The sequence below is a fragment of the Ptychodera flava genome, chromosome 4 (genome assembly GCF_041260155.1).
Source record: "Ptychodera flava strain L36383 chromosome 4, AS_Pfla_20210202, whole genome shotgun sequence".
NCBI lineage: Eukaryota > Metazoa > Hemichordata > Enteropneusta > Ptychoderidae > Ptychodera > Ptychodera flava.
In genome coordinates, this window is record NC_091931.1 from 26,432,670 (window position 1) to 26,449,555 (window position 16,886).

The 16,886-nt window shown below is 38.1% G+C and overlaps 1 protein-coding gene and 3 non-coding genes across 4 annotated transcripts; all 4 read right to left on the minus strand.

Annotated features, from left to right (window-relative positions):
- Positions 1–3,106: 3,106 nt before the first annotated feature.
- On the minus strand, positions 3,107–14,653 carry LOC139131305 (protein-arginine deiminase type-2-like). The gene is made up of 14 exons (XM_070697313.1): positions 14,351–14,653; positions 13,617–13,769; positions 12,653–12,973; positions 12,308–12,475; positions 9,815–10,069; positions 9,207–9,434; positions 8,362–8,586; positions 7,982–8,089; positions 7,388–7,524; positions 6,960–7,122; positions 6,138–6,225; positions 5,763–5,851; positions 5,126–5,297; positions 3,107–4,221 (listed from the first exon to the last, which is right to left on the minus strand). The coding sequence occupies exons 2-14, from the start codon at positions 13,671–13,673 to the stop codon at positions 3,986–3,988; spliced, it is 2,247 nt and encodes a 748-aa protein (XP_070553414.1). The 5' UTR covers positions 13,674–13,769; positions 14,351–14,653; the 3' UTR covers positions 3,107–3,985.
- On the minus strand, positions 10,965–11,036 carry Trnae-cuc (transfer RNA glutamic acid (anticodon CUC)). Its single transcript has one exon. It is a non-coding gene; the product is annotated as a tRNA-Glu (tRNA).
- Positions 11,522–11,593, minus strand: Trnae-cuc (transfer RNA glutamic acid (anticodon CUC)). The gene has a single exon. It is a non-coding gene; the product is annotated as a tRNA-Glu (tRNA).
- On the minus strand, positions 12,079–12,150 carry Trnae-cuc (transfer RNA glutamic acid (anticodon CUC)). The gene has a single exon. It is a non-coding gene; the product is annotated as a tRNA-Glu (tRNA).
- Positions 14,654–16,886: the final 2,233 nt, after the last annotated feature.

Sequence of the window (16,886 nt, forward strand, 5' to 3'; positions counted from 1 at the left end):
ACACAGAGAATACAAGACGTTTAACCCGTGAACAGAATGCTTGAACTTTCATGTCATATAAAGAGGCCTATGCATGAAACCATAGTTGATCAATACATTAAATCAGTAATTGGCTCAAAACTGCAAATTCTCAGCTGAGAGAAGGGAAACAATATTACTCTGTAAACATGTGTGACCACAAGGGATTGTTAAAACTTTAATACATAGAAACAAAGCCAAGCGACAGCCTCATGGAAAGCAATAAATTAAAAAATGAAATGAAAAATACTGAATATCATTCTCCACTCGGTCACATTTTTCTACCCTGTGTCAGTCAAAAAAGGGTAGAAAAGGCACTGATTAGCGATGATACCATTGTCGGTTTAGTTTATTTGTTTGGCCGCCGTTTTATCGTATACTCCTGCCAAACTACGTGTACCCGTGCACGCTTACGCAAAACATTTTTATCTCGGTACAAGAGATCTAAGGGACGAACCTTTAGATATTGGGAAGAGTGGTCAGAAACGGAAAAAAAATTCAGAACAGAAAGTTTGAGGTGAAAAATCTTCACACTACATTGCAAAATAAACAAAATATTTAGAACACAATTGAGTAAAATAAATCTGCAATACTCAGAAAAATAATTTGCACATCTATTTTCATTTGAAAAAAAAAAAATTTAAATTTTCAGTTGTACAATTTTTTTTTTCACAATCTGATCGTGACCACCCCTCTCCCAAGATCTAATGGTCTGTCCCTAAGCCTCGAGGTACACATGGTCTTGTGCGCTGTCAATTTCCGGGTTCGCGATCGCGCGATTTTGCCGAATTTATCGTACGTTTGGTGCTAAACTTTGATGTTGAGAATCAAAACATGTGTAGATTCGCTGAATTTGACTTCATTCAGATGAAACTCAGCAGATTTTCTTATGTACGGCATACACATGGGTTTTGGAATCCACCGTGCAGATCGCAGTGTGCACCCGGGTATTTCGGCTTAACATCGATTATATAGCATACTCTAGGTGACAGGTAATTTCTCTATGTGTAGTATCTTTATTTGTTCATTTTGCAATTTGAAAAAAATCGTGATTTCGTCATTTCGCCATTTCGCTATTTCGCAGAGTATCATTTGCCACTTTACGTGGTATGCACTTCGAGAAGTAGAGCTGTAATCTGCAATGCTTATTTTGCCAGAAGAAAATGTACATCATTCTCTTTCAATAGAAGAAGGAAAGTCAGCGGTTATCATGAAAATCCATTTTTTCATTAGACAAGTGAAAGTCGAATGTACTGGTATTCAAATTCTAAATTGTCGTCGCCGTCTGCAGTTAAAATTGAAGGAAAATAATATTACAGTCTAAGACGGCAAAACTGACGCAATCTGTCTGATTTATTTAACTGGGACACCTATAGTTAAATGGATTTGTTCCTGCAAATATTTGGCTAACGCTAACTAGTTTGGAATTCGTCCAAGGAAAACTATCATGGGATTGCAGAATATCGAGTCATAGTACGGTCAACGATAGCCTATATTCTATTTGTCCGCTTGCCTCCGTACCTCCAGCGTCCGCTTGCCTCCGTACGGAGGTACGGAGGCAAGCGGACAAATAGAATCTAGGCTAGGTCAATGAGTCCACAAGTATTGATACAGACGTTTTAAGGATCAGTATTGTTTGAAGACGGGCGACCCTGTATCATCGATCAGGTGAATGGAACTAACTAACCCGCTCAGCATTTGCTGTCGAACGTTCGATTAGATAGAGGCTGCAGGCATCTTTCAATAAAAAAATCAACTAAAAGTGTCAATACGATTGTTCTCATTTACAGGGAGTTTAAATGAATCGAAATGAAACTGTTTACCTAGCTTGTCGTGGTTGCTGTAGCCTTTTTCTTTCATGGAGCTCTGCGTCGTCATGATTTACTAATAATGATAATAATATTTTTATTGCTTGTAAATATAGATTTACATCACATTTGTGGCAATAAAAGTGTGATACAAAAATAAGTTCAAATTTTCTTCAATAAAGATATAATATTACAGTATAATAATTTTAGCTAATAATAAATATAACTAGGTATTTCTTTGTTTATATAAAGTAAAAATACAGTCTGCAAGTTGTTTATTAAAAGATAACTCTTGTTTTGTTAGTAGAGAAATAAGCTGATTTTCAGTATTGTCATTTGGGAAATTGATTTTACTGAAAAAGTTCTTTCCTTGGACTTTGTATTTCTGACAGACTAATAAAAAGTGTGTTTCATCTTCTATACTGTTGGTGTTGCACTGATTGCAGTATCTTTCAGTAATTTGGTTTTTTGGAACAGTGTGTCTCCCTTTTTCAATGGCTAAATCATGATTGCTAATGCGAAGTTTGGTGAGTAATTTTCTTTTCTCACCTTGTAACTGTGTTAAGTAGGATTCTAATCTAAAAATTACGTTTTATTTTGGCATACATTCTTAGTTTACTATTTTCATCAGTGATCAAATTTTTCCAAAAGACTTCATAATTGTTTGTTAAATTTGTTTTCATTAATCCAGTTATAACTTTATGGTGTTTAAGTGATGGAGCTTTAACAAGGAGAAAGTCCATTCCATTGTCTTTAATTAAAGCACTTAAACAGTTAAACCAGGATCTATTGTTAGTGTTGTTTACCACTTGCTCCAGAAAAGCTTCTTTAGGAAGATTACAATGTGGCAGTTGTATGATATGAAGCCAGTATTTAACAATATTAAGTTTGATCTCCAGTAGAATTGGGAATTGTCGTAGTTCACCCCTCACAGCGGCATTACAAGCTTGTCTATTACACTATTACTTGAAGTGCTGTATTCAAATCGTAAACTCGAAATCTACGAAACCATTCAATTATTTAGACTATATTACGTAACATCAGTACTATCTCAACTTGCTGCGAGCTCGAGGAAAGAAGTCAGCAATCAAGCCACTGGGCTAAATACCCGCCTCGCATGCCGAGGTTCCGTAGCTAACTTGAATAATACCCCTTAAAGGGGAGGGATTTGGTTTGGATAATAATGAGTCCAATCACACTGTCATCACTCAGTCTGGTTTAACGCACAACCCATCATCGCTAAGTAATTTATCGGATAAATTGTCATACCATAACCTTCATTCTCAAAGCCATAAGATTTTATTTCAAATTTTGACAAACTGGCCCACTTGTTCGTATGATGATACTTCACTGATACTTGCAGGTTTACATAGTTTCGCCTGTTTAACAGTGTCCGTAGAGGAAAGGTTGCACAATGTTACACGTAAGCACTGACTTTAAATAGTACGCATATCTGTGTCGGTACGCGAACCTTGATAAACTCTACGTAATGCCAAGGTAAGGTACACGAGTTCCCAAAGGCCCTGAACCCTGTACTGAGTTTCAGAAGTTCATAGACTTATTCAATGACATGATGAAGAGCCTTCATTATTTTCCGCGATTTGATTAAATACAGTAGACATTTTTCTTGTTTTATCATGTTATGAAACAGATAAAGTTGCGCCATCATTGCATGTATTAAAATTCAATACGTTAAATATATTTGACTGAATGTTACTGGTGTAAACATGGAAATATGAGAATGTGGAAATGTGAGGGCGCTCTCCGATCCATGAACAGCGACATACATGTAGATCTGCGTCTGTGTAGACCTGGGTCATCCAGCATACGCGTCCACCCTAAGACTCAACTCTTCGAACAATTTACACACAAAAGGTATAATTCTTGAATTTCATAAATGACAGTTTCCTCGTTCTTGATGTACAATTTTGGGTATCACATCTTAATGTTATGTTGAGCATTTAGAGAAAACCCTGTCACAGCATTCACTCCTTGTACTAAAATATGGAAATTGTCTATCCATTTTAAATAACAAGATGTCCACATCCTCAAATAAATAGTATTCGTATCATTTGCATTAGGAATGTAACCTCAAAACACAAATTTAAGCGACATCTAGTATGCTATCCGACGTTGTTCCTGACTCTGTTATCGGTATTTCATTTCATATCAAGTTCCCACCAGGCTGGATGAGACCCCGGTCGTCTTTGCACAAGCAAGTGCTTGTAGAGAGAACTTCTTTCGGGACCGTGACGGTCAAAATAGCAGTCCCAATCATCAACGAAATGCAATTCAGCAGTAATTTGTCTAGCCTTGAATTCTGATACCATATATCTCTCTAATCTGTCTTGTGGGTTGTCGTAACTTCTCTTTGGTCCATGGGGTTTTGGAATAACTGTAAGACAAAAGTTTGAGTAATATGATAAGTTAAGTTGATTCATTTTTTCCCAATACTGGAATATTGAATTTGCCTGTCTAATGCTGGGTTCAGTGCAGTCTTATATGAGTTTATGTAATAGTGCAAAAACTATATCAAGGTAGAACGGCGATCGGGGACAGATAGTCGGACTGTCAAACCTTTTCAATTCTTTTCTGACATACCACTTGTGGCGGTTCATTTTAAAGCTCTCTGTATAAGAAAACTTTTAACCGGCTTAGTTTTCCGAATTCGAAAATTTCATTTTTCTCCATAGAGTTGACACAGGGATGGCGGCCATTTTGAATTTAAAATGTTGGTTAATCTCGAGTTTGTTTCTCTAGTACCAAACTTTGCGTGTGACCCCCGATTTTTATTTTTGATTTTAAAAGAGAATTGTTGAAAGATTCCTTAAGGAAAGTTTAAGTAAACGTTTAAGTCATGTTAAGGTATAGTATGCGCCTCTTCGAGGCGCATACTACCTTCATTTCATTGTTTTGTGCATTATTTTCATTTCTGTAAATTCTTATCTACAAATAGATATACATTCCAACAGGATGGATCATACTACTTCTATATCACTTTCGTTGACTGCTTCTAAGATAAAATATTATCCTCACTCTACCTCAATACATTCTACGGGAAAGGGAATATATCAGTCTAGCATTAACTTGGGCAGGTCATTTATCAGCTTTATCGAAAAGTAAATTGACCAAATTGATAAAAATTTCAATGGAAAAAAGGGTAATATCATGTAAGATCAAATGTCAAAAAGGACTTATACGAGAACCAGGGATTGGAGATTGCCTCTTTAAAATTATATGACCTTGTCCTGAGCTCACAAGGGCTATATCATATAACTATAAACCATTATCATACATACCCACATTGCCACCCAAGTTGATGAGTGTCGTCATGTTCGGGAAGAAAGGCACGGCCCTGCGACTGCTGCCGTGACCTCTCCCTTGTTGCCATAGTGCAGGTATCTCTATGAAATCATCAGTAAGTAACCCAAGCTGCCACCTTAGCCTTTGTTTATTCCAGTCGATGAAGTTCTAATCAAAGTTCAAACAAAAGCAAACGATCTGGTATTGGCAGTAAAAGTATCAACACAGCATCAACTCGATCGCAGATTTAGAAAAATGTTTAAGCATACCAATAAACACAAAAACTTTACTTAAGAATTTTGTTCTTCTCTGGAGACATTTAATGTGTTGCTGCATATAACGGGGTTAAACAAGCATTAATTGCTTCACAGACAGCTTATGCTTATAATAAGGATAATGGAAGCTCCACTCTATAACCTTTGTATCTGAACAGACAACTAAGGAGTAAAAGTGATGAAGAATCGGCTAGCCATAACCTTGTTTCGTCTTCACCTATCAGAACAAAGTGCAAAATATAGAATCAAATTCAAACTTACAAACAAAAATCGTAGGCAGTTCATTAGGAATTTGCTGGTGATAGATTACTTTCACTGAAGTTCAATTGTGTTTATCTAATTTTAGACAATATCATACCTGGAAGTGTTGATTGATTTTCCAGAAATCTCTATCATTGAGCACATCAGTAACTTTTATTGCTGCATCCTCGCCGTCCAGTGATTTGCCTGTAAGCAAGACGACCGACAGCTATGAAACGACAGATTGTTACGAGGAACAAGAAATCATTATATATTTATTAACTAGGTAGGTTTGTTTTTATTCTTAACCCATACCGAACGAAATGCAATTCAGCAGTAATTTACTTTACTCATACTTTAAATGAGTACACAAAGTCTAACGCATCAACCTTTTTTCCAAAATCAGAACTGTGTATTAATTAAAGATCTTCTACCCAACGCAACCAAAGTTCACTGACTACAATATGTATGTTGCTGTAACAACATGACATACCAGCACGCATGTAGCCTTCTCCATTCTTCCTGAAATCGATGAGCAAGTCCCTGCAGATGTGAATGCTCGGCATCACGACTTTGAAACCCTGAAGGAATCATGCCAGAGTTTAATATAACATGGGTTAAGGCTCTAAAGTTAAATTTAGTAATGCGGCTCTCATGCAGATTTCTTGCTGTTTTAGCAATAGAATTTTTCAGGAAATGAAGACATCTTTGGGTTTATTATTCACTAATCATGACTTGAAAACCAATCCTCGGACTCTGAAATACTGGCTTTCATATCTAAGTTTATTCTCGATTTGAAATACTAGGTCACATATTTTAAGGGGCACGTGACTATAACAATAAAATATGGAGATACTCTATACACCATTGCAAGACTATTATCTAACCATTGCATGACAAATTTCACATATTTCACATATGCTTCTGCAGACAAGTACATATGCTGCTTCTTCCTGTACATGTTATCTTAAATGCTTGGCAAATATCCACTGCTATTGTTCACACATTTACCTGGCATGAAATTAAGTGGTTAACACATTTCTTCTGATCGTACACACATTTACCGTTTTTGAGACGAAATGATCCAGCTTCTGTCTTTCAACTTTAAACGTATACATATAATGAAGAGCTATAAAGCGTACACTCTATACACTCAGAGATAAATTTTATTATTTATTATTTAATCTTATTTTTATTATTTAATCTGGAACCAACAGGTGCCTCAATAACAGGTTCGTTTGAAAATAAAAATATCATACAAAAATAAAAATTGGACAAGGGAACAATGTCATCAACGTTACGATGTGAAGCTGACCTTTGAACTCCTACAAGGCACAAAGTTCACCATATTTGTAATGTCACCACCTTCCAACCAGTCAGTGAAGACCTCCACCAGTGGTTGCACCTGTTGAGCGTCAAGAAAGTCCCCAAGCGGACGCGGTATAAAGCCTATATCGCTGTTACCTCTTTTCCAGTCTCTACATTATAAAATCATTTGAAAGGCAAGTCTTATTATGAAACATAATATTTTGATGTTTCTGAAGTTACATTTCTTCTTTAGTAAATTATTTTGATCAAATAATAGGCCCGGTAAGTACAATGTGTGCAATGTGACTGTCTTCTAGTGTCACTACTTTAATTTTAAATTGTGCACAATTAAGAAGGCTGAAAAGGTATGTTCAGAGTCCTATATGTTCTGAAACGTCTGACTTTAACATCATACGAAAGCTAAACGTCTCTTACCCTGGGATTTGTCCTCCCGGCGACAGTGTTGCTACAAGTAACGCTCCTATGGGGAAATCCGGGTACATGGCCGGCGTTGCCATCATTTTGTCAAAGTAGCCTCGCTTTCCAATGGTGAAATATTCAAAATCTGAACTCTGTGCAGAAAGTTATGCGATATTTTTACCATTGCGATCGAACTTGCATTCGTGTTTTGTCTGCTATGGTGCAATATGTGTTATATTTCATCCAGAAATGTAAAGATTGCGATGAGGGTGAAAAACTGCTGGTTTATTTAGCCATTTTTCCCAGAAACTATGCTATCGATCGAGGACACTCTCTATACGCTCCCCTCCTCGTAGAGAGCGCCCTCGAGCGACGAATCTTTCAGTCTATGCTACCGAGTACTTCGCTAGGAATGCAGCTACAGTGCTGCAGTGGTTCCGTTGCTGAATGAGCCAGCGTATAGGTTGCATGTTCGCAGCTGACAGAACATTGAATTACTGAATAATCTTACAAATGTTCGGAACCTACTGTTGCAGTGAGGTAATATGACGGTGCACAGCTACAATTTTCCATAATAGTGAGATTTTCTGCACTTCAATGTGACTTTACCATGATCAAATGTTTTGCTGTTTCTTCCGTCGTTTTGGTAGGCTTTGATACTGCTATCAAATTCTTCACATTCCCAACGGTCTGTGTGAAGCCACAGCAAATCCATTTCTGAAATTAAAGAACGCCCGGTATTTTTATGCTTCATAATTTAGTCCATCTTTGACTTACGATCGAGTCTGCCAATTGTGTATTTATACATTGCATTGGCTATGTACCCTCTGTACGATTTCATACTGGGTAGTCTTACATATTAGGTTAATTATTTGGGTGATACAGACATCCATACATCCATGCATTTATCCTTCTTTCATCTGCATTTTAACTTATGTGGGTGTGTCTCGCCATCGATTTTAGCTGAAGGCATTCGTTGATCAACTCACCGACAGAGCATCGCCATCAGGATGTGACGTCACTTCCTGCTCGGGTAACTTTGTGATGTAGGCTCCTGCTTCTTCAGACGCTCTGGAGACGGCATCGATGAGAGCAGAACAGCCTCTCCGTCCATTGTCTACAATAAACAAACTCTCAGGATCTGCTAGCGGCGACGGGACGATCCACGGGCAGACACGTAATTCCAACCGGTCCTCGTAAACAACTTCATCTCCCTGCAAACGAAATATGTCTAAGCCATTGAGTCTTATTACCTTGTGCATATAACTTGATACCAAAAGGTTAAACTCAAGGTCTTGACCTCCATTTATATGCATTTTGCTATTTTATGACTTATATTTAACAATACTATACAGCTGCCCTCGTTTTCAAAGTCTATTGTGCAACATTTTTTTATGTGATTGAACTTAAATAACCGTTTATAAACATATATTGTAAATTTGGATATGAATCTAACAGCCCGATTGCTGACTAAACATTGATAGATCAGGAACCTTGTCCTATGAAAACTTCGTAACTGCAAACCTTTATTTTAATCATTATGTCTTGATAATTTTTTGTCAAGAACACTGTCAAAAGCTAAAAAGCATCAACATCTCTGATGACTTACGAATATGGATAACATATTCCTTGAAATTCATTATATTGTGACTTAAGTAAACAGCTCTGGCCACAAGTCACGTAGCGATACTGTGAAAAACGTTCGGAGTAAAAGCCGTTGCAAATCTGACGACATGCTGTAATCATTTTTATGGTTATTAGACGTGAAAGCAGACTTATATTTAAAAAAGGCAAAGGAAAATACTGTCGTACTTCTGAAGACAAAAATTCTTACCTTACTGAAATTTAGGATAATAGGTATGAATTCCAGACTGTTCGATGTGCCATCATATAATTGGAATCCTTCCACTAAGATTTCAATCTCCGATACGTCGTCAGATGCACCCGTCCCTGCCACAGGCCATGGAATGTTCCACTGTGAAGCGTTGGTGTCTTGGCCGATCATGGATTTTTCTGATCCGTTGTTTAAGTACAAGGCAACACTACGGACTATTGGGTTTTCCTGGAAAAGGTGGATTTCAAGTTTGCATACAATCTGTACCTGAAGTAGCAACGCCCCCTTTCATAGAGATGGTTAGAGGAGAATTGCTGTCTTTTGTTCCCCTGTGCTAGTTGTGTCTGTATACCCTTGTTTATTTCGTTTTGTGTCTGTGTCTGTCTTCCTAGGCCTTACACCGTCTGTCCTGTCCCCGTATGATGAGTCTGTCTGTGTGCCTCTCTTTCTCTCCCTGTCTTTCTCTATCCCTCTGTCTCTGTCTGCTTTATCTCTGTCTCTATTTGTCTTTGTCTGTCTGTCTTTGTCTATCTGTCAATCCTTTTGTCTGTCTGCTTCTCTCTTTCCCCTCCCTCCTTCGTGCACAATAAATTAGTCGGTTATCATACCTCGTCATCACGTTTGTCTTCGACTGAAATGCTAAGTTGATAGCCCTTTGGTATTTTCTCTGATCCCATCGATCGGACTTTCAGAGCTGTGTATTCTAGAGTGTTGATGGGTCGGGGTTTGTCGGTCGATTTATTCTCCTTGTCATCTTTTTCGCCATCGGAATCCAGGTTATTCTCCTGGTAAGGTGCTACGATTTCGTCGCCACGCACAGCAAGAATTGGTCCACAACCGTCTGTTCCCCAATTCCAGAAGTCCTGGCGAATTTATTGAGATTACATTGACAATACTTTTGGACTCAGTATTTGCATTTTTATTCATTATTCAACTACAAACATCATCCATATTTTGGATAAACTTTGGTCAAAGCGTGAAATGAATGTCATCTTTCCTGGCTTCAAAGCAACGTGGTACTATATCGTAACATACCATGGATGTTTAGCGTGACACGGCTCCTCATTTTGATGTATGAAAAGGTCAGAAAAAGGTGTCAAGGGTCATCGGAAGCATTATAGTCACTTGATTGATGGATATCTCGCTTGCGTTTACAGAATTATCGCTTGAAGGCAAATTGTTTGGAAAAAAACCGGTCATTTTCATCACCCTTCGAATCCTGTATTGCATAAACAACCCCAATTCTTTTAGCATAAATTTTAAATTCTGATTCACAGGATGATGTTGAAGTTGGATTTGATTTTCTGTCAATCAATTACGACGCTTATTACAAACATAAACACTGGGTTTCAGGGGCCCAGTCTGACAAATTACATCCGTTTAGGATAAATTACATGATTTAATTTTCTCATGCATTGACATTATTTCATCTATTCATTTGTTAGTCATTTTTGGAAAAAAACATCGGTTTGCACAGTAGACATGTGGCAAAGCCCACACAAAGAAAATTTCCATCCCCTATCCCGAACAATAATACACTTAGAGCATCCCCGCAAAGACAATTTTTAATAGTCCCATCTTTCATCAATTCTAACGTTACACAACACTTACACGGATGTGGCACAGTAGAAGTTCGTCGTAACTAACTTTAATACGACATTAATTTAACATCCCAATCAGAAGCCTCAAGGTTCATCAGCATTCGAGGGTTAAAAAGATCCTGGAACTGACTGAACTGAGACAACGTAAAAGTGTGTGTTCCCACACCGAGAATTGAACCCGGGCCTTGGCGGTGAGAGCGCCAAATCCTAACCACTAGACCATATGGGATACGTTTACTTTGCTATATTGTTAATTATTAGACCATGATCTTTGAGCTTTGTTTTGTTTATCTTAATATGTCATCTCGATCGCACACGTTGCCTGTCCACTGTCTGTCTTTTGTACAGTTCCAATAGAAAGATTTGCATGCATTGTTTGCAGTGCGTCCGGACGGCCATGTATACTATTGATATCACTATTATTACATGAACAATATCAGACATACTACTTACCGTTTTCTGCGACTGATACAGTGGTATAGTATAGCACCGGCCAGTACAAGATTTTGACACGCACGTAATCATTACAGTAATACCCGATAAGCTTAGATAGCGAATATGTATTCAGACAGAACCCAAGACCGTCACAATGTCAAGGCTGCATTCACTTGTTATTACTCTAATCCAATGCAAAAATTAAACTTTAAAGTTGCGATGACAAAGCTTTCACGTCTATGACAAAATAAATTTATGAGACGATTCAAAAAACATGGTTTCCCACACCGGGAATTGAACCCGGGCCTTGGCGGTGAGAGCGCCAAATCCTAACCACTAGACCATATGGGATGGAAACTTCGTGTTATATTGTCAATTATTATACCCAAAATCTTTGCGTGTATGCCTAATCCTGAAGTTAACCATTGTTTAGCATATCTTAATATGTTTTCTCGATTGCACACGTTGCTTGCCCACTGTCTGTCTTTTGTACCGTTCCAATAGTAAGATTTGCATTGTTTGCAGTACGTCCGGACGGCCATGTAAACTATTGATATAACTATTGTTGCATGAACAATACCGGACATACTGTAGATACTTTCCGTTTTCTTGCCCGCTAGTACAAGATTTTTGCACGCACATAAGCATAATTACTCGATAGATACCGAATATGTAATTAGACAGAGATCAAGACGGAATCAGAATGTCAAGGCTGCATTCACTTGTTATCAACTATTAAATCCAAAACCATACAAAAACTAAACTTGATAGTTGTGATGAACAAAGCTTTCACGCCTATGACAAAATAAGTTTATCAGACGGTATAAAAATATGTTTTCCCACACCGGGAATTGAACCCGGGCCTTGGCGGTGAGAGCGCCAAATCCTAACCACTAGACCATATGGGAGATATGTGCCCTGTATTGCTAATCGCAATCATCATTTTGTGGATGTGATAGGAACCCTTCACAGCGACCGACATTTGTGAAACGTTTTACTTGGCAACTAAATTATTAAGTGGTGAGAAGTTATTCTTAGATTTTGATCTTGAGTATAACACATTACCTTGAAAGGACTATTATGTTCCACTATTCCATCGCGGTCGGCGTCAACATCAATCGAAAGATAGATGAGACGAAGCCAGAGAATCGATGGCATGAAATGGTACCTTTGCTTTGGAAAGTTGTCTTCAGCAGTCTTATCGTTTTCCTCAAAATCAAAATCGATTATAATCTGAAAAGGATAAAAAGCCGAATAAAATTATTCAGAAAGTTCTTCAGTCTTTGAATTATCCTCATATTACACTGAATCATATTTTATGCACGAGGACGCAGATTTAAGGTATTTCCTGATCTCTTTAAAACGTTACATTGTTCTTATTACTGATTATTGAGAACGATTTCCACTCACTTGTATGTCTTTATTTGTTGGTCTGAGAGCATCGACTAGCAAGCGACTCTCTTTCTGAAGCGGGATAAAACTTTGAAACGTGATATTGGTTGGTTTGATGCCGGTCGTCTCATGAGCATGGCGTATGTCAACGTGGTAGGGATGAGTCGTCTGTACGATAAAAGAGCGAGCGCCCTCGGGAACTATTTCGTCCAGGGGAATCTGGACTGTAGTACCTATGACAGCGACTTCACGTATTTCCGTTTCCTTCTTCAGGTGTATTGTGCGAAAGGTATCTTGAGACGTTTTGGCTCTTCTGATAGGGTATCTTCCTTGGCTAGGCTGTGAAATATGATGAAGAACGTAGAACGGTTGTTCTTTCTAAGAATTGAAGTGAATTGTGAAACTCTAAATCGAATAAAAGAGGAGAATATGCTGCAAGGGGTTAATATATGAATTTCGACCACCACCACCACCATCACCACCATCACTACCACCACCACCATCATCATCATCATCATCATCATCATCATCATCATCAATATCACATTTACGCCGTGACAACTACCAGAACCGAAGACGAGAGCATCAACTTAATTTCAGTGGATATTATCGACGATTAGACCCTTTTCCTTAAAATCACCTTTTCCTTAACTTCAGAACCATAATTCGTTAACTATTTCGATTATATATGTCTGTCGTGTACCACAGCTCATACCCATACTTGCTAAACGAGTCTTCGCAATTACCCACTGATCCTGCGCGCGTAAACTCCGAAGATTTCAGAAAATACAGTTCAGGGAGTCATAGGTAAGCATCAAGCATCATTTTCAAAGCGACTGAATTAAATGTAATTTGTCTACATATACCCCAATGATTCTTCAGAGATGGCTAGATCCTTGTAGCAGTATCGCAAATACAACAGTATGTAATTGTTCTTTTCAGAGGGAGGGTTAATAGCCAGTATCGGTTTGCTGAAAGTTACCTTAAAATCAGAGAGTGCATTATCTCGTCCACCTGGCAAAGAAACGCCTGCTCCCATGTTGATTCTAAATCTCGTGCAGACACTTCTATATCGTCATTGTTAATCACCGGGTGATCCTTCGGTCGGGCTACACTGTGCGGTACAGGTCACGACCTTACGGATAGAAAAAGAAGACTGTTAATCGAATCCCCGACGCCCTATGGCAAAGGAAAATATATCACGTCGCTATGAGTATTGTACCAGTGTGAGGAACAACAATACCCTGTACAATAGTTGTATTTTACGCTGTAATAAGGCAAGACGGTAGCTGTTGTGGTATCAGAGTTGGCAAACAGACTAGGCTATAAATCAGCTAACAGAAACCTGGCAACGGCGAATCAGTTATTTCAGGGTTACAATGATGGTACACAGTAAAACTGCAACAGACATTTTGTAGTGGTCAATACAGACCTGCGATAGCATGAACGAAACGAATAAACTCAAAAATACTGTTGCTCACATCGCTATGAATTTGACAACCTGAAAAGAGGGTCGTGATACGCGTGAAAGGGGTTCGAAAAGCACGCTGATAAACCGCTTATTTACAAGCAAAATGCGGTGTTCATTGATGTGTACAATGCACACGATGTTGTATGATATTCTCGAATAGCAATGTCGGACGACTTGCTCCCATGTGAGTCTTCAAGAACAATCATGCCACGTTCTTCCAAGGCGGAAACTCAAAAGTGACTTACCGGGTTAAAATGCTTGGAAGAACTTTGACAGTCTCATAAGCTTTGAATGACACCAAGCTAATAAGGTCAATGGATCTAATCTGAAGAGTCTTCAAACTTACAGCCTAGTCTCAAACTTTCAATACGCTATAAATAGCATCGGTTCAGTGACTGTGTAACGATGACATTGAGAGGAACCACGGCAACTGCGTACCGACAATGGGAACTATCTAGAGGATATCAAACGTCAAAGAAAGCACGTACGCAAACCATGAGTCTCTCCTTGACAACATGTAATTACTGTGAGACTTAGGAAGCTCTCATAAATTGCAACGACCGGTTGGTCAGTCTCAGAGTTAGTGTATATGCATGCTTCGGGATATTGAGGGGGCGCTCTCCTGCAAGATAGGGTATAGTACCCGGTAACGCCCTCAGTATACATGTACTTTATTTGTTGACAAGAACATTTTATGTTGATGGAGTACCAGTCTGCTATCAAGGTTAAGTTTATGAATGTGTGTGTGTTCACTTTTAAAAAAGTACGTCCCTATGATCATTACCTTCGAGCATGCATGCCATTAAATTAACAAATTACTTATTTTGATCTGTATTTCTAACGATAGGATAGGACATGCACACAACATGTACATGAAGCTTTATGACAGACCTGCGCCCACGTATCTTTCGAGTTGAACGCGACACAAAGTTTCCGGACATGTAACTCGGCAGGCAAATATACACGATGACATGCGAACATTACACCACGGCACCGCCGAAGTTAGACGCACTCTCAGGAAGTCACAAAAACGCTTAACAAGTTCACTCAGGGATAAGATTCAATTTTAATCAGCTAGAGAAAGATAGAAAGATAATGTTGATGTACAAATGGGTACCGACAGAGAGGTCGACAGAACATGTTAGTGGAGACCCCAGATGAAAAAAAGTTAATTGACGCAATGTAAGAATTCCACGATCTACAAAGATATTTCTTTTGAGAATAACGCATGTATACGTTTGAATACGTTTGAGTTATTTGTCTATGTAAAGGGCCACCTGCCAGTCATACAACACAAGTTACTACAAATAAATCTTGAACAAAGTATGGTCACGTGAGGCAAAGTCTAACAAGTATACAGGCAAATGTGGAAAAGGGAAATTTACAGAGTCTTCAAATACTCACTTCTCATCAGTAAAGCTTTGTAAATGTATACAGACAATTTAAAAAGAGTATCAGAATTTCTTGTTGAAAATAAAGATGTGATTTTATCTCTAGTGGGGTTTTCGTTAATATTAACGGGAAGTAAATCCCTACGAAGTAATACATAGAGTGGACAATAGGCAATAAAGTGAATTTCATCCTCTCGGATGAATACATTTCGTTTTTCGCAAAAAGGACAGATTCTATTTTGTACATCTAGGTGGGTATGTCTTCCAGTTTCTATTATTAAACTATGATTGGAACAACGAAATTTTGACAGTGCGATTTTAAACTTAAGTGGAAAAGTACATATACATATACATACGCATATATACATCAACATAGTGGACAACTGTTTTCGCTAATGCCACCGTAAATTCCCTGAAAGTGTGTGCAACGAATATTTCTGTTGGATATCACACTTTAACTTGGCAGACAGAGAGGCGAATTAAACTTTTTTCTGTAGACAAAATTGAAATATTTGTAGTGGCACCAAGAACAAAGAGAGAATAAATTATGTAACGGTATTTATTTACTTACTTATTTATTATTTATTTGTTTGTTCATGTATCTCAATCTTCTTACTGGTGTGACAATTTGTTAGTGTTTTAAAGACATTCCCAAGTCTATTTGAACGAAAGTTCATTCCTATTAAGAGCTTCTGCTGTGAAATGATTCTTGCTACATGTATACATTGCGTTGTCAATTTCATGAAGGTCATAATGAACGTTCTGCCGGCGTACATACTCTATACAGGGGCAGAACTAATTAAACGCCTGCATCCAATTGCGTTGTTACTATGCGTGGATGACAAATCGTCTCAGCTGATATCTTCTCGTAAAATATTGTATTGATCCAATTTCATCATTTTTTGGACATATTTTCGATCACTTGACAGAGACAGGCTGTAGTATGAATTGCTTCGGAAACTTGGTTGTCCAGTAATTTGTCAAATGCGACAACAATTGACCTGTTCAGGTGAGGGAATCTAACTTTGATCATTGGAAATAGAAACCTGGGTATTGCTTCCTTCAAAACAAATTAATAGTTGATTTGAAGTTGTTTGGCGCCACATGTGCACCTCTTGCGATGCGGTTCGGTAGATTACGTTCACAGTTATCATTTGGTCGGGCTTTTTGAGTAATGGATGTGATTTCATCCGAGTGTATGCTTTCTTATGAACGTTTTATGGGTAAAATTGATTGAAATGGCGGTGCATCAAGGGAAAAATTAAGCTCTCGAAAGTTAGTTGAAGGAGCTAAAGTAGTTTTACTTTGGCGCGAAAACTAACCACGCGTTTTTCCGGACATGTAAAAGTTCATTAAATTTACGATATGAGGAAGCATTCACACCTTGTTT